At 42.6% G+C, this 23,353-nt stretch overlaps 2 protein-coding genes across 13 annotated transcripts in view; one reads left to right on the top strand and one right to left on the bottom strand.

Moving 5' to 3' along the window:
* The first annotated feature begins 122 nt into the window (after positions 1-122).
* Positions 123-17,780, top strand: PGM3 (phosphoglucomutase 3). 5 transcript variants are annotated; one of them, XM_083730409.1, is made up of 14 exons: positions 123-654; positions 2,245-2,450; positions 3,412-3,596; positions 4,374-4,441; positions 4,662-4,795; positions 5,891-6,086; positions 7,440-7,597; positions 8,128-8,211; positions 8,832-8,930; positions 10,151-10,267; positions 11,237-11,359; positions 12,802-12,975; positions 13,797-13,905; positions 16,316-17,780. In XM_083730409.1, the coding sequence occupies exons 2-13, from the start codon at positions 2,247-2,249 to the stop codon at positions 13,884-13,886; spliced, it is 1,632 nt and encodes a 543-aa protein (XP_083586535.1). In that variant the 5' UTR covers positions 123-654; positions 2,245-2,246; the 3' UTR covers positions 13,887-13,905; positions 16,316-17,780. The 5 variants fall into 5 exon arrangements, with proteins under 5 accessions (XP_083586535.1, XP_083586534.1, XP_083586532.1 ...); XM_083730408.1 differs by having other exon boundaries at positions 16,313-17,780; XM_083730406.1 differs by having other exon boundaries at positions 123-658.
* The window catches only part of DOP1A (DOP1 leucine zipper like protein A), a 54,784-nt gene continuing 45,905 nt past the window's right edge, over positions 14,475-23,353 (bottom strand). For all 8 annotated transcript variants that reach the window (XM_083729669.1, XM_083729666.1, XM_083729665.1 and 5 more), the window contains 9 exons: positions 23,063-23,172; positions 21,374-21,523; positions 20,281-20,342; positions 19,034-19,186; positions 18,202-18,338; positions 17,720-17,775; positions 17,056-17,220; positions 16,295-16,424; positions 14,475-15,063 (listed from right to left, as the gene is read on the bottom strand). In XM_083729669.1, coding sequence (XP_083585795.1) covers positions 14,758-15,063; positions 16,295-16,424; positions 17,056-17,220; positions 17,720-17,775; positions 18,202-18,338; positions 19,034-19,186; positions 20,281-20,342; positions 21,374-21,523; positions 23,063-23,172 — 1,269 coding nt within the window. In that variant the 3' untranslated portion in view covers positions 14,475-14,757. The remainder of the gene's footprint in view (positions 15,064-16,294; positions 16,425-17,055; positions 17,221-17,719; positions 17,776-18,201; positions 18,339-19,033; positions 19,187-20,280; positions 20,343-21,373; positions 21,524-23,062; positions 23,173-23,353) is intronic.

Below are 23,353 nucleotides of genomic sequence, written 5' to 3'. Positions count from 1 at the left end.
AGCCAGGCTTGCCGCTTCCTAGAGGGGACAAATAGGCCCTCCCCGAGCACAGCCTTACTTCTGAGGAAGTCCGCTTAAGGACTGGCCAAGGCTGCCCCGGCCGAAGCTCGCGGGCGGGCCTGGCAGGGCAGTCGCGCTCTCTCTCCTGCCAAAGGCCCACCTGCCGGCTGGAAACCGCGGGAGGGGAGAGGGCCCTTGTTCTCCGATCCTGCTTGCGCGCTTCCCACAGGCCTAATCCAGTGGGGCTGCTCTCGGTGTCCTTATGGCGCCGCGCGCACGCCGCTTTCTAGCCCGCTATAGCAGCGCGCGGTGCAGCTGCACGTCTGCCAAGGCGGATCCAGCCAAGCTCGGGAGACGAGATTTTTGCCACGCTCAGCTGAGGAGGAAGGAAGCCCCGCTCGAATGCCACGAGTCCAGTGACCCCGAGTTACGCGTCGAGTCTGCGCGGGTGGAAGCGGCTCCACCCCGTTCAGCGCTCGCTTCGCTCGGCCCAATAGGAGGCGGAGACGCCCGAAGCCCCGCCCCTGCGGCTGCCGGCGAATGCGATAGGCGCAGCCGGCGAGCGAGGCTGCTTCGGAGCTTCCCGGAAGGGCGAGTTGGATGCTTCCGAGGAACAGCCACGTCCGCTCGCAGAACTCCTCCAGGGCGTTGCAGGTCGGTAAGTGGGGTGGCTTCGTTTGTTTGGGTTGTTCAGGGCGGTAAAAAGAAAGGTGTGTCCCCAGACTGGGTGAGTGGGCGTTAAAACAGTAGATGCCGTTTAGCCTAAGCAAGAGTTAAGTAATGCAGTTTGGGGTAAGTATATCTATATGTGCTAGGTCTTCTGTGCTGGTAGTGACCGACCAGGAAGGAGTTGTCGGGCTTGCAAGTGTGAAGCCCCCCGCAGCGTGCAGAAAAGAGAATTCCATATTAGAGATCATTATAAAAGTCTATAGTGTGACAGTACTTGGAATACTGTGTACCACATCTCAAAAATAAATAAATTATACCATAGTCCTGGAAAGGGCTTTCAGAATTATCAAGGGGCAGGAACAACAACTCTCCGAGGAAAGGTTGCAGTTTTTGAGGTTTCTTGTTTAGTTGGGGGGGGGGACTAGTGGTGTAGGATTGAAGTGCAAAGGCACCCGCTGGTGTCACTGCTGCTTACTTGGACATAGGTGGGTGGGGCACAATGGAAGCAAGGTTGGTTTTGTCGGGATGTACCAGCTAGATGGTCATCATGACTACTAGAGTTATAGGCTTTTTAAAACTAGCTTGTTAAATTCCTCCAGGTGGGCCAACTACCCTTTCTACACACTCTTCCATTGCTTAAGGTAGTTGCATATTGCATTCCATGCAAATACATCCCTTGGTGGTTCGTGATAAGAAATTGCAATACTGTAAAATACAAAGTAAACCTACAGTTAAAGCAAAGGTACCTCCAATATCACCACAACTACAACTAATCACTCTGAAATAATCAGTGTTGGAATACAGATGCTGTTGATGTTGCATTTAGGAGTGTGAAAACAGAAAGTTAACTCTGTCTTGTAACCAATTTCTTCCAACCCCTGATACTTTGGACTGGTTAGTCTGAGATAGTGGGATAGTTAATTCAGTGTGCTAGTCTATGTGCAAGCCAGGAGTTGTTGTTGTTTAGTCGTGTCCGACTCTTCGTAATCCCATGGACCAGAGCACGCCAGGCACTCCTGTTTTCCACTGCCTCCCGCAGTTTGGTCAAACTTATTCTGGTAGCTTCAAGAACACTGTCCAACCATCTCGTCCTCTGTCGTCCCTTTCTCCTTGTGCCCTCTATCTTTCCCAACAACCTGATGCTGTTGTGCTATCACTTCCATCATCCCTGACCATTAGCCATGTTGACTGGGACTGATGGGAGTTGGATTTCATTATCATCACCATCATAGTAATAATAATTTTATTATTTATACCTTGCCCATCTGGCTGGGTTTCTGTAGGCACTCTGGGCGGTTTCCAGCAAAATATAAAAACATAATCAAATGTCAAACATTAAAACTTCCTGATACAGGGCTGCCTTCATCTGGAAGACATCACTGGTATAAGCAAGTAATTGTACTTCTGTGCACACACGCCCTCTCTCTGTTTTTAAACTTCCTCATCTCACATGACTTATTCTGGTGTAAGTTAAATCCTATTATCTCCCCATCCTCCTGGTTTTGGTATTGCTGTCACAATATGGTCACCTGTAATGTTAATCATAGCTGTATCAATTTATTCTGCCTCTTACAGAGATGGATTTTGAAGCAGTTGCAAAGTACTCAAAGCTCCATGCCAAACCTCCAGGACTTACCCTTCAGTATGGAACAGCTGGTTTCCGTACCAAGGCAGAGGACCTTGATCACACAATGTTTTGCATGGGCTTGCTGGCCGTATTGAGATCCAAGCAGAAAAAATCCACCATTGGTGTTATGGTTACAGCCTCTCACAACCCTGAAGTAAGTGAATGAGTATTTCAGATAGGAAAAAAGAAATTGAGCTAAGATTAAGGGGGCGGGGTGCTATACGGGTGCTGTGACTTAACCATTATCAATATAGTGGAATCTCTACTTACAACCATAATCCGTTCCGGAGGTCTGGTCATAACTAGAAACATACATAAATAGAGGTTCACTTTTCCATAGAAAGTAATGGAAAAGTGAATTGATCCATTCTAGATGATGAAAAACACCCCCTAAACAGCAATTTAACACGGATCTTACTGTCTAACGAGACCATAGATCCATAAAATGAAGGCAATAATCAATGTACTGTACTATAAAATAAATAAGACAGTATTGTAGATGAAAAAAATTAACTTTTCCCCCCCTTATGTGCACTGAGGGTGGGCGGGCTTACCTGACTACAAGCTGGGGGTGGGGCAAGGGTCAGTAAAGAGCTGATTCACTTCGGCCAGGGTCACTTTTTTTTTTCTTGCCAGGCCAGGTTCTTCTCTGGACTTCCTCAGGTTAGTTCCTTGGCAGGATTTGGGGCTGCAGTGCGCCCTGCTGTGCCTCTTGCAGGCTGCACCTCTTCCACAGCTTCATGGGTGGGATGGGGGCCCTCTCCCCGGCAGCAGAGGCCTCAGCACTGCTCCGCAGCCAGTGGGGTGAGCTCCGGCAAACTGGAGGTCTCTCCCTGGCAATGGATGCCCCAGTGCTGTTCCGGGCTGCCGGCAAGGCGAGCTCCGGGCTGCTGGCAAGCCTCTGTTTGCAGCTAGAGGAAAGTTCATAAGTCAAAGCACCTACTGAAGGTCGTAACTGGAATTGTACGTAAGTATAGCCGTACGTAAGTCGAGATTCCACTGTAAGCTTTTAGAACTAGAACTAAAAGGATCATTTAGGCTGATTGCTCTTTTCCTAAGTCAAGATTGCCTATGTTTAAAGAAGCTTTTACAATGATGTCTTGTCTTTTTCCAAGGAAGACAATGGTGTGAAGTTGATTGACCCATTGGGTGAAATGTTGGCACCTATCTGGGAAGAGCATGCCACACACTTGGCCAATGCAGAAGAACATGAATTGCAGGGAGTGCTGACTGACATCTGCCAGAAGGAAGCTGTAGACCTTCAGCAGGAGGCCTTCATTGTTATTGGCAGAGACACCAGGTAAAAATAAACCTGATAGACATCTTGGGAGTGACTAGGTAATATACACATTAACTCTTTCTGTATATTTTTTCAAAAATGTAGGTATCAGGGCAAAACTTTTTCAAGGCCAATATATGAATTAAACCACAATATAAAGCTAAGATATTAAAATAAATATATAATTAAAATATATAAGATATTAAAATATACTGCACTAAAACGTCAGCTGTTAAATAACAGTTGGAAAGAAAAATGTTTTCAGGGTTTGTTTAAAGGCCAATAAAGTAGAGGTTGCTAAGGGAGGGAATTCCACAAACGTAGAGCAATTGTAGAAAAGTCCCTGTCTTGTGCACCTCCAATCTAATGATGCCTGTCGGTGTTTCCGTGGATGTTCCCCATACAACATTTTAAACATTTCTATCGGATGCAACCACCGTGCTGAAGCCAAGCAGATTTGGGCCGGTCATGGTTTGGATAGGAGACCTGTGTAAGGAGTTCTGTGGTGGAAGGAAAGTGCAATATAAGTGCAATATAAATATCCTAAAGAAATATAATTAACAAATATAGCATAAGGCAAATATTTTTAAGTTGCTAGGAAAGTTCCGAGTATGTCTTATCACATCCCTATCTCTTTGGCTGTTGTGATTTATTCCCTCTAGAGACGTAGATCTCACTTGTGTCCTGCATGTTGATATTGTTTGTCTGTATTCATGTGTCAAGAATGAATTGGGGTAAACTGGTGTGCTTGGATAGCATTTCAACAAAAGTAACCTTATTCCTGTGTCTTGCATCCAGATCTAGCAGTAAGAAGCTTTCACAATCAGTGATTGATGGCGTGTCTGCTCTTGGAGGTCAATACCAAGGTATGCCCTGTGCTTGCTTATTTAAGGATTGATGATGTTCCCCTTAGATCCATAGTGGTTGATAGGAAACAAATCAGTGATGACGTATTTCATTTAAAGCATTTTTTAAAAATCTCTCCTTTCTGCACCTTTACTTGAGCAAATGTAATAAGGTACTGTGAAATATGTCCCTGAAGCTTAATAGTGTCAATCCTTGACCAGTGTGTATGCTTTAAACTAGATTATGGCTTGGTAACAACACCACAACTACACTACATGGTCTGCTGTCGAAACACTCATGGGAGTTATGGGACTGCAACCGTGGAAGGTTACTACCAGAAACTCTCCAAGGCTTTTGTGGAGCTTACAATGCAGGTGAAAGAGCTGTTTTTCAAGTCTTGGCTTGCATTCTTGAATATACTTAATGTAATAGTCCTAAGACCCCCCCCCCCTCTGCCCATATGAACTTCCTATGAAGAATGGCAACAGGCTCTTCATTTGAGTGTCAACTCTATGCTGATACGTTGCTGTGGACAAAGAGCAGGGCCTTTATAGTGTTGGCTTAAGTTCTTTAAATGCTTGCCCTAGAACAGTTTGCTGTTGCTGGACCTTTCTTTTAGGATAATATTTTGATTTAAGCAAGCTTTTAATGCCATAGAAGTTAAAGGTGATCAACTGTGATTTTGTATATAAATTATTCAAAATGGTATTGGCTTTATGAGGAAAATTGGGATGTAAACCCTATGGAAAACAGTGGGACTTTTTTTAACAGTAACCATGATTAAGGTTGAGCTTATAGCATTTCATTCCTGTAGACAACTGAACAGGTTTATAACTTTAAAGTATATGATAGTTTGCTTTAGCAGAAAGAAATGAGCAGTAGCAACAAAAGTTTTAAGAAAACAAGAGGCAGCCTAAAACTAGCAGTAGGAAAATAGATATTACATATTGCTGCCATCATTGTAATAGGGCAGAGCAAAATGTGTTTTGCTCCTGATAAAGATGAAACATTGAAATCATTGGAGGCTGGTCCAGTAGAACAAATGGGGGGGGGGGCACTGCTGCACCACCTTCTGTGTACCCTCAGCCTCTGCCTACAGTCAATCCAGCAGATGGTACTACCTGTGAGTTTCCTCCTCCTTAATCTCCCTGTTGCCTGTGTAGAACAGAGCAGGGAGGAGGATAGGGACAAAACAAATTAGCTAACTCTATTTGCCACCTACTGCTGGATCACTCTCCCTTCAGCCCTACCAGTCCCAATGGGCTCTAGTAGTCACTGGTTGAAATAGAGAGGAAGTTGTTCCAGAATCTACACATTCAAACACCAATTTGAGACCTGTTTTTCTTTATATTTGTGTTTACTTTGTTTTGGCTGTCTGCTCCAGAGCACAGTCAGTGTTGCATATGAGCAGGTGGTAGGAGTTCAGAGACAACTGTTAAAGGACCCTTTCTTTGCTTTCTTGCCTGCAGGCTACTAGCCAAAGGGATGGCCACATTTGCCTGAAGGTAGATTGTGCAAATGGCATAGGTGCTCTCAAACTCAAAGAAATGGAACGCTATCTTCCAAGCTGCTTCGTAATACACTTCAGCAATGATGGGACTAAAGGAGAACTCAATCACCAATGTGGTGCCGATTTTGTAAAAGTTCATCAGAAGCCTCCTGTGGGTATGTCATGACAAATGTATATTCCCTAATAACACTCTCGTGTTTTTTTTAAAAGTCTGTCTCAATATTAACTTAGAACAGAGAACCCTAAAGTTCTATGATGACATCACCTCATCATAGTATCATTCTTTTCTACTAATACATTCAATCTTAAACCAGCTCTGGGCTAATCCCCGGACTAATTGTCTCTGGAAGTTTGGAGAGGTAGGAGGGTTTCTCATTCATTTATTTTTTTGCCTTCCACACACTTGTCTTGGGTCGTTGTATGATATACATTTAAAAGAGTTTAAACAATCCAGAAAATTAGATATTTTACAACAGTACAGAGTAGACACCCATGCCAGAGATTGATTAATGAAGCTGGGAAAGCTTGTCAGCTTTATTGACGCGATCAAACTGCTTCCCTGTTTTCTCAGGCAGACACCTATCCAAAACTCAGCTTGTCTCACTTTGGGTGATGGAGATGTTAATATATGCTTAGATAGTTGGATACCAAGGCATATGAGTTCTTTAATAATAATGGAACACACTTCCTAATTCTGTCTGTCTAGCTAAGACTAGATGAGACTATTTTGCAGATACACCTTCTGCATTTGTAATGTATAATGTAATGTATATTTTGAAGTTTCACTTTCTCGTGCTGAGCCCTTCTCTATCTATTTTTTATATACTGTATTTTTCGCCCTATAGGGTGCACCGGCCCATAGGGCGCACCTAGTTTTTTTTTTGGGGGGGGAATAAAGAAAAAAACATTTATTCCCCCCCCCCGGGGCTGGGGCGGGGGAAGCCCGAGCTTCCCCAGCCCCCAGAACAGGCTGCTATCCACAAGCCTGGGGAGCCCGGCGGGAGTTCCCGCCGGGCTCCCCAGGCTTGCGAATATCTGCCCGAAGCCCGGGGCGTGCTGCTCAGCGCGCCCCAGGCTTCAGGATGCAGGCTACTATCCGCAAGTCTAGGGAGTCCAATCCTTTCCACTATTAGTCTTCTTCCCTTCCTGTTTTATTTCTAGCTATCCTCTGTTCCCTCTTGTCACCCTTGGGGGTGGGGAGCCTTAATGTCTGTGCCTATAACCATACTCGGCTTAGGGACACTGCTCACAGACTCAGTCTGTATCATTAGCACTTTGGCTCTTTTATAAATAAAAGATTTTAAAGAACAAGTGGGAAACTAGATGGTACTGTGAGGAAATCCTAACAAAATGGGTAGTTCATTTCTGTCTGTTTCTGCTATCCTATTTAATCTGTAGGTTGCTCTGAAACATACTAAGAACACTGAATACCTTGACTTTTTAAGTGCCAGTATTTCTGAGGCCAAACAATTATTTTTTGTATTTACTTTGTTTACTCTGCTTGTTAGGACTGGAAATGAAGCCTGGTGAGAGATGCTGCTCATTCGATGGTGATGCTGACCGAATTGTTTACTACTATAATGACACTGCTGGCCATTTTCATCTTCTTGATGGAGATAAAATAGCAACTCTAATCAGCACTTTTCTTAAGGAACTTCTGGTTAAGGTAATGGAATTCTTTCACTTGCTGCATGGTTAAATTGAGGAAATTAACAGTTGAAAACATAATTAGCTGGAACTTTTAACAGTGTATGATAGTGTCAATAATGCAAATAATTCACCGAGCGGTTCTTTGGCTAATTCCCCCCCCCTTTTTTGGAACAGTTTGGGTTTTTAAAATGAAATTAGATCAGGAAAAAATAAAAGTAATTGCAGTTATTTAACATAGTGGTTTTTAAAGGCAATTGTCTTTAAGTAGAAGGGATTTTTGGAATACTTGCCATCATCAGTTTTGGGCTGGGATATCAAGTGTACTCTTGACTTTCACCAATAGCATGCTTGCCCTGTTTTTAAGTGTGTGAGTTCTGAAAGTTTGTGAAGAACACTTCCTATCCCAATGTGAAATGCTAATATTTCTTTGCCAACTGGAATTTATGAACATCCAAGGCAGAGATTTTTAAATAATAATAATTATTGTTTTGTACGGTGTTTTCACAAAGATCTGATTATGCAAATAGCATGCTTCTCTTCCTTCAGGCTGGGCAGACCTTATCATTTGCAGTCATACAAACAGCCTATGCCAATGGGAGCTCTACACGTTATTTGGAAGAAACCATGAAGGTACTAATTCAACGCTTGCATGCCCTGCCATCTAACATCTGTGCTTAAAAATAATGTAAAAACCGTCCAGGCCTAATTACACATGGTTCCGTGGGAAAAAACAACAATGCAAGTGAGTCTTTTAGTAACCAAGACTTGTCTGCAATTGCCCTAACCTAGAGGAGGAGATGTTACAGAGTTCCACCTTTTTCTCCAAAACAGTAATTAAAATAATAATTTATTCTTTCCCTCATGTTAAGAGCTTTGGAATCCATGGAGATTAGTTGTGTGAAATAGCTGGCCAGTGCCAGTGGTGCCATCAGGGTTGGAGTTCAGGGGTCCAGGACCCCTCTGCAGAATGAACAGGAGGGCCCCTAAATGCAGCAGGATTGGCTTAACCTATTTTGAAATAAATGACATAGTACACATTACCAATTATGAAGTCATTAGACCTGTAAGTCTGAAGTTTAAAATTACCTGGTTACTGTTGTGTATAACATTTTTCAAAGTAGCATTCCCACCAATTTTTTGGTCAGGCATGTGGGTTTTAGTTTTGATACAAGCAGGAAAAGCTTGCTTTTAAGGTGCAGCCCTACAGCTCCATCTCACCACAGATGGTTCGCTTGGTCTTCCTTTCCTAGGTGCCTGTCCACTGTGCAAAAACAGGAGTGAAACACTTGCATCACAAGGCCCAGGAATTTGACATTGGAGTTTATTTTGAAGCAAATGGTCATGGCACGGTAAGCGTTTTGCACTTGTAATCTCTCTCTCTCTGCTCTTTTTTGTTTGTAATAAACTTCATCCTCAACCTCAAGAAGAATAAATAAAATTCAGTGTGTCCCCTATCTAAACTGATAACTTTTCCAGATGCTCCTCACCACACTGCTGTAATATTCTCAGATCCTTTCTCCTCTTGTCTCATATCCCATCCCAGTTATTCTGGGATAAAGAACCCAGAATGAGTTTCAGCCCTTAATTTGTTTACAAATTCCGAAAGTCAGTCAGAGGCTGAAGTAAGTGAAAGAGCTTGGCTTTTGCCTAGCTTTTGCTGCACTTAGCATGGGAATAAGAGAGTTTGTCACCTTTTTCTGTCAGGAGCCACATGCTGATCGTGGGTGGGGCTATTCACTGTTCTCTCTTTTTGCAACCTCTTGCTTTAAAAGGATTAGCCTTATCATCCACAAATTTGTCTGTCAATGGATGCTAGCCATAATGTCTATATTCTTCCTCTACTTTCCGAGGCGGTATGCCACTGAATGCCAGTTGCTGGGACACACAAGTGAGGAGAGTGGCCTCTGGGAGGACAGGATGCTGGGCCAGATGGGGTTTGACCTGATCTAGCAGATCTCTTCATATGTTCTTATATCCCCTTGGCCATCCCTTCTCTGCCTATCTGTCCCTCTCTTTTCCTCCCAGCCTAGCAGGCTACTACTGGGGAAGAGCCAGGTCACTTTTGTCCGAGGTCTGAACTGATCACTTGGAGACTGATGTTGAAATTAGCTTGAGGGCTGCATAAAACTAGGCAGAGGCAAGTAACTAATAGCCAGGTTGTTGCTTACAATTTTGACATTTAAAATTCCTAGAAAAATACTGTCTTGGTTCCAGAACCTGAGCACCACATTCCAGAGAGACACTATAGGATGTTGGGAGGGAACTTTTGCCCTGTTCATGAGCTTCTCAGAAATAAGATTTGGCCGACTGCTATTGGAAATGGAAGCTGGACTGCACGGAGCTTTGCAGACCTTACTTTTAGGGATAGGAGCCTTTATTTCTCATAGGGTATGAATAAAATCTAGTGTGCTCCCTTGTGTCCCAATCATATGCACATCATTTTGGGGGAGTACCAGTCTTTCTTTCAAAGCATCAGTGATACACCACTATCACCTGTGGTAATTGGGAGATGGTGGTGACAGTGGCCATGCTGCATCCCTCAGACTGTCAAATATGTTCCTCCTTCCAGGTACTGTTTAGTAAAGCTGCAGAGCAGAAAATAAGATACCAGGCGAAGGAGGAAAAAAACAACCAAAAAAGAGAAGCTGCAAAGATGCTTGAAAATACTATTGACTTGATAAATCAGGTAGGAATGTTGACAAAGAGCTAAAGTTTGTCTTTAAAATTCTTAATACTAATAGTTTCAAATATGTTACATGATGACTGTGTTGAAAAAGAGAGCAAATTACCACTGGGAAACTAATAATCTGGGATACATCTGCATCATGTAATTCATAGGACCATTATTTCCTGATGGGAAAAAGTCACCACAGGGTGAGATGTCTCTCTGGACCCTCCAGTCTTCATGTTTGTGCTGGTGGGGTTGTCAACTGGGGATGGAAGAATCAGTTGACAAGGCATGCAAGTGGACTCAAGGTGTTCTGCTTTCATTGTTGCTTGTTATAATTTAGAGCAGAAGTGCTCACAGAGTCAGGTACCTCCTGTTTGAATTCTTGCTCCATCCCTAGTGACAAATTGAATCTGATGATAATGGGTTAGTTATCTGACCTGTAAAAAGACTGTGGGAGATGGAGACTTATTTTATAGTTCCCAAGAGCCTGATAATACATTTGTATTTCCAAATCCCTTTGCTTTACACTGCTTCCTTACCCTGCTTTGAACATTGATATACTCTGGGGCAGAAGGTAGCTTAGTGGAAAGTACTGGGACAAGTCAAGGGCTTTTGTCTAATTACATTGGTGGTGGTAGCTGCTTCCTGGTACCAACACAAACACCCTTCAGGTATACTTATGGCCTCTTCTTAAGCAGCTTCTTTACCTACTATTGGCTTGTCTTCGTTTTTGTTTTATTATGTATTTTGTGTTCTCATTTTGTACTTTTATATAGTGAACCACCCAGTGATCTTCAGATGAAGAGCAGTATACAAATTTAATAAATAATATTTTTTTAAAGGATGTAGGTCATGTGGCAGTTTTAAGGCTCATTGAGCGTGAGAATCCAGATTATTAACTGGAATCAAGGCTGCCTCTGCCATACTGGTTTTATTTACTGGTTTTCTCTCCTTTCCTTTCTTATTTTTTGCTGTCTATGCCAGACGATTGGTGATGCTGTCTCAGACATGCTGGTGATTGAAGCCATCTTAGTGTTGAAGAATCTCACAGTACAACAGTGGGACTCCATGTACACAGATCTTCCCAGCCGGCAACTCAAAGTGAAGGTTAGTGGGAAGTCAGTGGTGGACAGAAATGCTACTGGTTGCAGCAGTGGTTCATTTCAGTTACCTACAAACTTGTTTGCTTTCCCAACTTGCCTGCAAACACAAATTACTGTGTTGGGTCAGAGACAAGGAGGGTCTTTTTCATCCTCGTGGGTCTTCCTTGTTTGTTGGGCAGTCATTGAGATGCTGTAGCATGCTGTCAGCTCTCTGTTGCCAGGAGATGGGCAGGATCCATGCTGGCCTGAGGAAGCCCAGATCCAGTGCTTTCTGGCTGCCTCAGGCTTTTTTAGTCCTCCCTGGCTGGCTTATTAATATTTCATGGCATGGCATGTGAGCTTAGGCCAGAGACGACACTATCGATAACTGCACCTTTTTGAAAATGGGTGTCTGCTACTTTACTGCACAGAATCTCCCTCCTTGGTGGAAGTTTTATTTATAAAAGACTCAGGATAACCTTTTCTTAAAAAAAAACAACAAAAAACAAAATACCCCAACTACTGTTCACTGTAACAATAACCCATTAACTTTCTGGCCCTGTGTTGGCTTTGGACAACACATTGCAGGTTCCAGGGCATTTCTGACAACGTACAGTGGTACCTCAGGTTAGACGCTTCAGGTTACAGACTCCGCTAACCCAGAAATAGTGCTTTAGGTTAAGAACTTTGCTTCAGGATGAGAACAGAAATCGTGCTTCGGCGGTGCGGCAGTAGCGGGAGGCCCCCATTAGCTAAAGTGGTGCTTCAGGTTAAGAATAATTTCAGGTTAAGAACGGACCTCTGGAATGAAATAAGTGCTTAACCCGAGGTACCACTGTAGTCGTTTTATATGTTGCAGTGGGAATTGGCTTTTGGAAGCCTTCCTGTAAGCATGCATGTCTGGAAATAGTTGCACTGAGTGACCAAAGGCTAAATTAACTAGAGTTTTTCCAATGAACCAAAACTTTGCACAATGTGTCATTAACCTTGAAATTGGGGTGTAATGTTGGTCCTCACTGCCTCCGCACACCCTTTCTTAGTTATGTATTCACATAGAATTGAGTTTCATCACAGCACAGACCGGAGCTATAAAACATTCCTGGTGCCTGGGATATTCCAATGTGTGCATGTTAGTGCAACTCTCACAAGAGGTCAAGATCTGGGAGAGTGAGATAGAAACCTTGGCATAACCCAGCAGTTTCAGTGATTGACAAACACAAAATGTGATTTAGGTCTAGTTATGTATAAGTGGGAAGAGATAATCATTGACAGCCAAAAATTGAAAAATGTAGGTGGAGAATTGTGCAGGAATGTCAATATGTTATGGGCCTTGCAGAGCACTCAATACAAATCCGTATCAAAACTAGGTCTGTGTTCTCTCTCTCCTCTTAGTGTTGCAAAATCTGCAGGTAAAATTAGAGTTTTTAACAAGTCAGATTGTATCACTTCCTTTACTTGGACTTGTAGGTTGCTGACAGACGTATAATTGACACTACGGATGCTGAAAGGCGAGCAGTTACACCCCCAGGGCTGCAGGAGAGAATTGATGAGCTCACCCAGAGGTTTAAATTGGCTCGAGCTTTCGTTCGCCCATCTGGAACAGAAGACATCATCAGAGTCTATGCTGAAGCAGACACACAGGTCAGAACCAAAGTCATTCATATCCTTAACGCAGTGTGGGAGAGAATAATTTTGAGTCCAGATAGTAGGTTCCCACCCACCACCATGCAAACTTTGTTTGCAAACACTAATTATTACATTTATATACAGCCAAAGGTTAAGCAATTAGCAGCTTGGGCACAATCTGACTTCAAGAGCATCTTCCCCTTTTGCACCTCCAAATTATCAACTAAGTGTCCTCCCTAGTCTTTTTGCTTAGGGGAGACATGGATATTCTTCTTCATGTACACCCTCTTCTTAGGAGTTTCCAACATGGGGATAAAATAGTATGTAGAATGGGTCTTTTGTGTGTTCCTCTGTTCCTCATTCCATCCTCTGCATAAAACAGTTGGAAGAAGCAAGAGGGAAGAGAGACAGAAAAGGACAGAAAGCTTTTGTCTCCTATGGTCTTCAAAGATGGGGAAAAAACCCAAAGGAGGACCATAGTAGTTTGCTTGGAAGAAATCTCTGCTTGCACTTCCTCTACCTCTCCCTTTTCTTACTTTCGAAGTTTCTGTGGCCCAAATTAAATACGATGTTGAATGCATTTGATCTGCAGTTAACTCACACATTCTTTAAAAAAGTGAGTCCCTCTTTTGTGTAGTTGTTGCCATCTAGAAGCTGGAAAAATTGGTTAATCTTAGTTGCACTCAGTGTCTTAGATAGGTACCTTAAAATTATAGGATCACTATAGCAGCCTCGGTTTCTGGGTACAGCTGTCCAAAGCATCCACACTATGAAGATATGACTGAGTGTTCACTTGGATTGCAATCTCTTCATGCTGCAATTATTCTTCTTTCCAGGAAAATGCAGATAAACTTGCACATGAAGTTAGCCTGGCTGTCTACCATATAGCTGGAGGAGTTGGAGAACAGCCCAAGGCTGTAGTATAATGAAGTACCATTCTTCAAGGTAAGTCATAAACCATACCTTCCTGCTTTTGCTTTACTAAATGAAATGCAAAATTAATTTATAATTAAAAGCAGTTCCTTTAGAAGTGAGTTAACTCCTCATTGTCGTTTCTGTTAACTTTATTAGGTCACTGTAGTTCTTAAGTAATTTTTAAATCAAAGGTACTAAATTGAATTTTGACAACTATATTGTTGGGCAAGCAAAGCTTTTCAATTTTTCATAGTTAGGCAGCATTCATCTGCCCCTTGCAAGAAAGCATGTGCGAATAAGTGTCCGCTTTGCTCCTGCTAGTAGTAGCGAGGGAAGGAATTTTTTTTAATTTAACATGCAAAAACTTTGAACCAAATATTTAAGAGTAATGTAGTTGTAACTCTATATAGAAGGGTCACTTAATTGAAAATGTGGAACAGGAAGTTGCCATGGCAGAAACAATGTTAATTGAGAGGAGTGAATGTTGGGAGCAGTGCAGAGTCACAGAACTGCTCTGATAGCTAGCACTTTATCATGCTTAGAAAAGTGGCTCCCTGTAAGATGCTGCATAGATATCTAGACAAAAAATAAGACACAGCTAGAAAAAATGTGCAACTTGTATTGGTAATTTTCTTAAAGACATACCTCAAGATGACAAAACAAATGTACATTTAATAGTAGGCACCATAATCGATATGAGCCAGCGATATTTCAACTTGATTCAGGCCACATCCAGAACTTATTTACAGGTATTTAAATTAAATACACCCTGAAGTATACATTACATACAAAGTATGAAAAAGGAAACTATACACACTGGAAGGATGGAGTGGTTTCATTTGAAGTTACATTACTTAAGATAAACATTTTACCATGTACACTTCATGTTTTTATGACACCTTCCAGAAAGTCCTTCTCAACCATTTCTTCAATTTTTTGTCTTGCTTTGCTGGAGAATGTCTTTTGAGTTTCCATTTTTATGTCCTTGGTAGGGAAAGAATTTGGGTAAAGCATGGGGCTCCCTGAATGACCAATGCTTCTGCTGGTGATTTTGCTGTTAAATACTTGGCTCAGGACGTTGAAGAAAGGCAGAAGCTGTTCAATGCTGCGAACAGCACAGATGGTCAGGAGCAAGCTGCCAGGTTCCCAGTTTAGTGTTTTCCCTGAGCTGTCCTCCTCTGGGTTTTTCTGTTAATATGTGGGGGAGGGGGGAAGAGAAGAGAGGAGAATTTCAGGACAAAGCAGTGTTGTAGGAGACTTCAAAAATTAGCACACTTTCATCACCCAGGCCTAGTAGTGACCAGTGTATCAATACATTGCCCAGAGTGCAATGTCAGTCATGGGAGAAGCAGTCACTCCACCCCATGGATAGGCAGTTTCTTTAAACTTTTCTGCTGAGGGTGCGTAGCTGCCCACACCCCTCAGCAGAAAAGTTTAAAGAAACTGCTGCCTTTGCACAGGGGAGACAGCAAGCTACCTCTTTCTCCTGGGAGGAGGAGACAACCCTCCGCCCCATGCCAAGGCGGCAGCTGCTGGAGGTGGTGGCTTCACTCTGTGCCTTGTGAGGCCAGGGCTCTGTGTACCAGGCACTGGAGGATGTGGCAGCTTTTTCCACCTGGCCTTGACAGGCAGAAGCTGCGCATGGTGATTCTAATCCTCGCTGTGTGGCTGGCAGCTGTCTTCCTCCCTGCCTCTGTTCTGACATGATATACCACCAGCTAAGCTTTGGAATATGGTGGTACAGTGGTGCCTCGCAAGACGAAATTAATCCGTTCCGCGAGTCTCTTCGTCTTGCAAAGCACGGCTATTAGCGGCTTTAAGAAAAAGGAAACAAACTCGCAAGACGTTTCGTCTTGCGAAGCAAGCCCATAGGGAAATTCGTCTTGCGAGGTACCACTGTATATTACGATGTTGCAAAGCAGATATCTCCCAGCCCTAGTCTACTAGGCCTGGGTGATGTATCAATACGTCACCCTAGACCAGATCATGACGGGGGTATATTGCAAGTAAAACCACCACCGCTGTCGAGTCCCTCTGGCCTGGAAACCACAGACGGAGGAATAAGCTTCATTGGCAAGTCACTGGAGTCGATGCAGCTTGTTCGTCCCTCAGCCACCTGTACAGGCAGGCGGCTTTTTTAAACTGCTCCACTGAGGGGCACGACTGCCCGAGTCCTCAACATGGTGGATACAAGTCCAGGACTTTGTTTTGATTAAGAGGCTGAAGACGCTGTGTGCACAGCTGACACAAAGGCTGAACCCCACCCCTGATAGGTGCTGTTGCCAGTTTAACCTAGCTAAAGCCACACATGGTTTTAAGCTCCTCTTGGATCAGAGCTTAAATGTGTGATTGATGCATTGATATAAAATACGCATTAGTTCTGTAGTAGTAATAAATTATGAAAAGAGAAATGAAATACCTTTGCTCTCTTTCGCAGCAGTTTTGCTAATCGTACTACGTATGGTTTGAATTCCCTTTGGTGTGTGCCTTGTCTTCGCACCTCCAACCCTGAATCATCAGAAGCTTCTGGAATAAAGGCCCAGCGATACCTGTTAAAGAAAAAGAGGACAAAGTCATCAATATTCAGCAAGTTATCTTTGGCAAGAACACACCAGCCCTCCCTAGTTGAGTCAATTTATATCCAGGCATGTCTTTATGTAGCCAAAATCTGCTAAGATAAACAAAGATCCATGGGAGTAAAATTAGATGCATAAAAAGCAATTTGTTTCACAGAAGCCACTTCTAAGAAGAAATATTTTAAAAGCATTGTTTGCTTTGTTCTGCTCTGCCCACCCCTTTCTGATTTCCTTTTGTATATATTTGCCAAATGGTAATAAAACACACCCCTGCCATACATATTGGGACACAGTCTTGGGCATCCTGACTGAAACAGGATAGCACATGGGCTGATGTTGGTTACTGGGGAGAGGGAGTAGGCCTCTAACCAAGTTGCTTCTCCTGAATTTCTGCCAACACTATATGGAGGGCATTCCTCTGATGGGGAGCTGTGCCACCTAAGACATATTTTCACTGCCATAACACAAGGTGAGGTGGCAGAAGGCCGTAAAAAGCACATGCCCTTGCCGCTCAAAAAGAAGAATCACCCTACATATGAAGGTTTTCTCACAATGAAGTGTTTCTACGGCACACTTGGATTTGAACGAGGTAAAGTGTACTTACATCTGAAACTGAGGAAGATTTTCAGAGGGCAATGCCAAGGCTAAATCCAGAAATTTACAAGCTGACAAATAAAGATTTAACCATCGCTGGCTGTTGTAGGATGTTGAGAATCCATTGCCTCCAGTGTATGTGGTTTCCAGGCCAGCAACAGATGGTCCTGAAGTTCTGCAATTCAAATGAATTTACTACAGGTTATTTTTAATCAGTTATGTCCACACTTCACAAATCAATGCTCTTCTCTTAGCGTATACTTTAAATGAACTGGAAGAATTCTCTATGAGGATAACTTTTATATTACCCTTCTGAAAATAATTTTAACAAGATAGCTGCAGCTAGTGGTTCTAAATTACACTTCTGCTTTATTCATATAATTTAGCGTAAATAGTACTGATAAAGAAGCAAGACCAAAGTCTGATTTACTTTTACAATATATGGTCCTGTCTGACTAATTTGATCTTTGTGAACTGATTACAGTATTAGATAAACATGAACTGGAATGAAAAAAAATTGCGTACTGCTGCTTATTGCCACCGATTATGTTCCTGTTTTCATAGCAAGACGGGGGAAAAACCTTCCAAATGAGTAATATAAAATAATTGGACTATCAGTCAGTATATTTCAACTATTATGCAAATAAGATGAGAGAAGAGAAATTGACATTTACCTTGAGATATCTTCATCAGCTGTGAGTTCCTGTTCCATCAATAAAAATACTTGGACCTGAAGTTTGTTTTTTTAAAAAAACAACACACCAAATTTTAAATACAGTATTAACGAATGGACATTCCAATCATATCCCCCTTACACATTGACAGTGATGTGGTGGTGTATGCATGTGAATAAACACCTGATCTTTTCCACTCAATTATTGTCCTCCTTCCAGGCTAATGATCAGGTGGGAAAGATCCATGCAGGTTGCTCAAAACATGTGACTTCAGTATCCTTATGCATGACATAGCATGTAAGCTTGCACCCCAGCAGTGATATACTCCCATCATCACTAATGGCTGGAAATCGTATCCAGCAACATCTGAAGGGCATTGTGTTGGCTAACCTTGGGCTAATATTTCTATAGAGATATTGAAGTACTGGCTTTTTTAATATAGAAAAAAGCTTCCCCATGTTCCAAAGTCAGTTGCAACTCACCAATTCTGTGATCATGGTAGGCCAAAGCGAGGTAAGATGCTGTGGAGACATTCTCAAGAGCAGAACTCGGAAAAAGAGGAACACTTGGGAGTGAAGAGTGGGCACTTGCGGCAGGCGGAGACTTTCTACCAGCCTTTCTGAAACAGAAAAATCAACACAGATTTGGTAGCTCAAAAATCTGCAGCCCAGAAAAAAATCCAACTGATTAATATTATGAGCTTTAGTTGATTTGCCTGATTGTATTTAGGAAAGGTACGCTAAACTCATGCGCACACAAACCTCCCCTCAGTAGAGAATATTAGAGGTGCTGGGGGAAGGAGGGAGAGATGTACCAGTTTTCAAGTAAACAGTTCACTGTGTTTCTAAGAGACAATCATAACAGCCAATGGTACGATCCAGAGGTTAGCAGATTTTTTTTTGGAATGCTTTGTTCTGCTGGTCCCAAATTATGTGCCAATACACAGAGCAGAAGATTTAACTATTGTTTAAATTGGGGGGTGGGGAGTCCTTTGCCCTCCACATATTAATAAACTCCAACTCCCATGTGGCCCAGCTAGCACGACTGGTTGGCATGCTTCCATCTTGAGAGACAATGGGAGTGTGCCTCCAGAGGTGAAGACAAACCACCACATTGGCAGCACTGAAGTGACCTCCCCGGGGCGCAAGCTAATGGTAAAGAATGATGGGAGTTGTAGTCCAACATCTGGAGGACCGCAAGTTCCCCATGATTAAAGTGGAAACTGGGGGAGGTCATGTCATCCATAAAGCACTAAGCAAAGGAAACTTGTATTAACTTTACCCCTCCAAGGGAAATGGTAAAATTCTTATTCACCTTGTATATCTGGAAGGTATTTCTGGTATTGGTCCACTTCACTGCTAAAAATGGCAAAGGCCAGCCTCTTCAGAAGCATAGCACGCTGTTCCAGTTCTACATCCCGATTGGCAAACAGATTGAGCGAACTGCTCTGAGCCACAGCCACACGTGCTAAAGAAGGAATCATGCAGCAGAGAGGGTGCTTTTAGTGAAGACAAGAGTTCTTGGCTCAGAGGTAAGAGTAGTTCAAAACAGGCACAGGACTCCAGGTTGGAAAAGGCTGATTTAAAGTATGTTGTTAAAATCACTAGGTGAGTGCCGTAACTCAGTGCCCAGACTGTATTCTGCACTTTAAACATACATGCCAGGTACCACATACACTACATGGATCCTATTTATGAGCTAATTGCACTGACTGTGTGCATTTCTCTTAAGAAGGCCCATCTAGTCCAGCATCCTGCTTCTCACAGTGGCCAATGAGATGCCCAAGGCAGGACATGAGGGCCACAGCACTCTCCCACTGTTCCCTATATTCATGAGAGCAAGGGAACTATTCGTAGGATAGACCTGGCACTAACACTCACACTTCAGCAGTCACTTCAATCAATAAGTCTTGGTGTTCAATACTCTAGAATTTTCTCTGAATATACTTTTTAAAAAGTGATTTTACATTCTTTTTTTTCCAAAAAAAAGGGATGCAACGCATTCCGAGTTAAGACGCACTCTTGTGGGCTACTTGGCAGGTAGATCTTGCATACAAACAACAAAGCCCTAGGTTAAGGCAGATAGAGCAAGGAATAATTCAAGATATTAACGTAACGAACATTAAATTTACAAAACAAACAAAATTAATTTATCAAAATTACTCCAACAGGAAAGTCAATGAAAAAGTATCAATCATGTCTATGCTGTCTTCGCCAAAAAAACAAGCTTTCTTGGCTTAGATTAGTTGTGATTTGGACCATTATGCCAGGCATCCCCAACCTTCGGCCCTCCAGATGTTTTGGACTACAATTCCCATCATCCCCAACCACTGGTCCTGTTAGCTAAGGACCATGGGAGTTGTAGGCCAAAACAGCTGGAGGGCCACAGGTTGGGGATGCCTGGCATAATGGTCCAAATCACAACTAATCTAAGCCACAACTAATCTAAGCAAACATCAGAAGAATCAACCTTTACAACATGGTAGCTAATATTATTAGAATGGATTCCACACATGCAAATGTCTGTGGATCTTGTACACAGAGTTAAAAGCCAGAACTCACTCATCAGATCTCTGAACGTGGTTTTGTCATGTGTCATCAAATTATCCATGATTGCTCTCCAACTAAAAAAGAATTTAAAATGATACTGTCATTGCAAATAAAAGCATGGAATTTTATTCTGGTTTAAATAAAAAGGAAAAGTGTCAGTTTGACGCCCCTTTCACAATTCTGCTCTGTACGTCAGAATAAGATCCTGCAGTATATGAATGGTACAGATCCGTAAGAACCAAGCAGCTGCCTTTGTTGACCAAAGGAGTCTTGGGGTTAGGGGGTGGGGAGAATATAAAGAAAAGAGACAAGAACTTGAGAAGAACGCTGCAGGATCAGGCAAAATGAAATCTAGTGCAACATCCTGTTTTCACAGTGGCCAACCAGATGCCTAGGAAGTCCACAAGAAGGAACTGAGTGCAACAGCACTCTCCCCAGCAACTGAACTGGTATTCTGAGGCATGCTGTCTCCAACAATGGTTGCAGAATATAGTCACTGGTAGCCCTTATCAAGCTTGAACCAAGGCTATTTGAGAAGCTCTTTCTGGAATCAGCAACCACACTATCCAAGCTATGGGTAGATGTGCATGGAATCGAGTTGAGGCAGTGGATGTGCAGAACCAACAAATTATGGGAACTTGGAGAAACAAGCTCTGTAAGAACTGGAGAGAAAATAGCAGAGGAACGAAGTTCAGCTGTACCTTATGCAGAAGGCATTAGGTTTCACCACTAGGATCTGCAGGTGGGGTTGGTGAAAGAGCTGCCTGAAACCCTGTTGTGATGTTGCTATATAGTGTAGACCTTACAGCCAACAGAAGATTATACAAGCAAATGAGAGTATCTAGTCATCTGGATAGTGCAGATTGCTATAATTTCGTCAGTATGCTGTCTTAAGGCTGGGGAGCTGATGTGGCGCCTTTCTAGACATTGCTGGCCTCAACTCCCATCATCCCTGAACATCAGCCATGCTGGCTGGGGCTGATAGGAGTTGGGAGTCCCAAAACATCTGGAAGGCCCCATGTTGACAACAACTGTCTTGGGGAAACAATTCTATTCCCTCTGCCCCTTGGTACTAAAATCAAACAGGAGCAACAAAAAGCCTTACTGATTAACACAGGAAGCATCCATTTGAAAGAAACTGGAATCCATAAAGAGGTCAAAAGCTTCCTTTTTCCACGCTCTCCTTGTGTACTGATAGCCGCTCAGGCTGCTCAACAGCTGAACACACGCTCGGTAGCTGGGCGCGTTATGGGCACTGGAACAAGGAAATAAATCCAATTCAAAAAGATTACAAGTAAGAAAAACCCTGCACAAAAACAGTCAGAACACATCACCTTTAAATCAATTTGAAATTATTTTTGCTTGGATCCCAAAACCAGATCCTGGCCTACAGCTGCCCAATGAATGCCCCATCCCCTTCAAATGCTCCTCCCGGATGTTAGTAAACCCTCCAGAGCAGACTTTAGCACTGTGCAAGGGGGTGCACCTCAAAGGAAAATTCATTATTAGAAAATCACTACCCTCCGCTGTGCACATGCATAATCACAATCATGATGGTACAACAACTCCCATCATCAATGTTGGCTGCTGGCCTTGTTGGTTGAGACTGATGGGAACTGGAAGTCGAACGACATATGGAGGGCTACATTTTCTTTGCCTCCGTACTGGATGAAGCATTTAGAGCTTAATTTGTCAGAAACATGCCTTATTCATTCAAGCAGCTCTGTGTCATCTGTAGCCTGAGAAGTCCTCCTTCTTCAACAACTAGCCTGAAGCAAAGAGCTGGAAAAACCAAGGCATCTTACACCAGAAAGTTACGCCACATAAAGAGCAAGCCTGGTAATGTAAATCTAAGTGGCTGAAGTGAGTTACACCTCTGGCAGGGAGGTCAGCAGAGTCTGTCAGCCACAGATAAAATTCCTGCCATTGGTAATACACAGCACAGAATGTTTACACTGTGATAGGCTCAGTGATGAAGCTTTTGTTTGGTGAAGCTTTTGACAGCAACTGACTTGAGTTACTATAATATAAGGGCTAGTCCTGAACACTATCTGCAAAATACAGAGTTACTGTGCAAAATCAGAATTTAGGCAGCTGAAATGCAAAATGTCTCACAAACGCCAACAAGCAGGAAAGGTTGGGGACTACAGATTGCTACTTTTGCTGCTGAACTCTTTCAATAGTCAATATGAGTTCATACAAGTGCACTCAGAAGAGCAGTTGGGGAAGTGGCAAAAAAGACTACTAGGGGAGCAAGGATGTAATCATTGCCAGAGAGGACCATAATCTACTACGAAGGGAAGTGGGGCAGATGAATGGGATAGCAGGAAATATCTGGGGTGGAGGAGCACCAGTCTTGGAGTCGTTCCTGCAGAGTAGGGCCATATGTCACTGCAAGTATTAGTGCTTCTTATAAATAATTGCTCATTTCAAGACTGCAGAGAAGGACCACATTCAAACAACAGAATCTCATTTTAATAGGCAGAGATGTAGATGAGCCTATGGCACAGCCTTTTCACAAGAGCCAGCAAACAAACCAGAATGTATATAGTTAACTAACATGAATTATAGCTGTTTTGTTCAAGCCTGGAAACTATGGCAGACAGCTTTCAAACACGTCAGGATATTAAGCTATTAAGTTGGCTAAGTATCTTGGCTTGTTCTGAAGCAGTTAATCATCATGTCCTTGTTTGGGAAACTCGTCCAGAGAGTACTTTATGTAAAGTGTAATGGTAAGTTCAATGAAAGTGTACATCATAGTTAAAATAAGTTGTACATGTGATTGTAGAGGTACCTGTGATTGCGAAGATAAGGCACAACATAGTGCATTATATTTACAAGAAGTGGAATGACTCGCTCTTTTTCATCACTGTAGAAAACCATATCCAAAAGATGAGCCAAGACCTACAAGAGAAGAGAAATATTGAAAATGTCAATTTTCTGCCCTTACAATCTTTAAGGACTTCTGCTTAAAATATATAAATACTGTACTATATATCCTTTCAATGGATGACTGCCCAGCTTCCAGCTATATTCATTATTTTCAAAACGTCACAAAGAAAACATTATTTAACAAGTTCTCTTT

The sequence above is a fragment of the Podarcis gaigeae genome (assembly GCF_964106915.1).
Source record: "Podarcis gaigeae genome assembly, chromosome: 3".
In the NCBI taxonomy this organism is placed as follows: Eukaryota; Metazoa; Chordata; class Lepidosauria; order Squamata; family Lacertidae; genus Podarcis; species Podarcis gaigeae.
This window is presented reverse-complemented; position numbering and strand designations above follow the sequence as displayed.

Bases quoted from the DNA above. Each gene is read 5' to 3' on its own strand.
- PGM3 (XM_083730406.1), top strand. From the start codon at position 601: ATGCTTCCGAGGAACAGCCACGTCCGCTCGCAGAACTCCTCCAGGGCG. The intron at 10,268-11,236 runs GTAGGAATGTTG...TGTCTATGCCAG, and splicing joins CTATTGACTTGATAAATCAG to ACGATTGGTGATGCTGTCTC. The intron at 11,360-12,801 runs GTTAGTGGGAAG...TTGGACTTGTAG, and splicing joins GCCGGCAACTCAAAGTGAAG to GTTGCTGACAGACGTATAAT.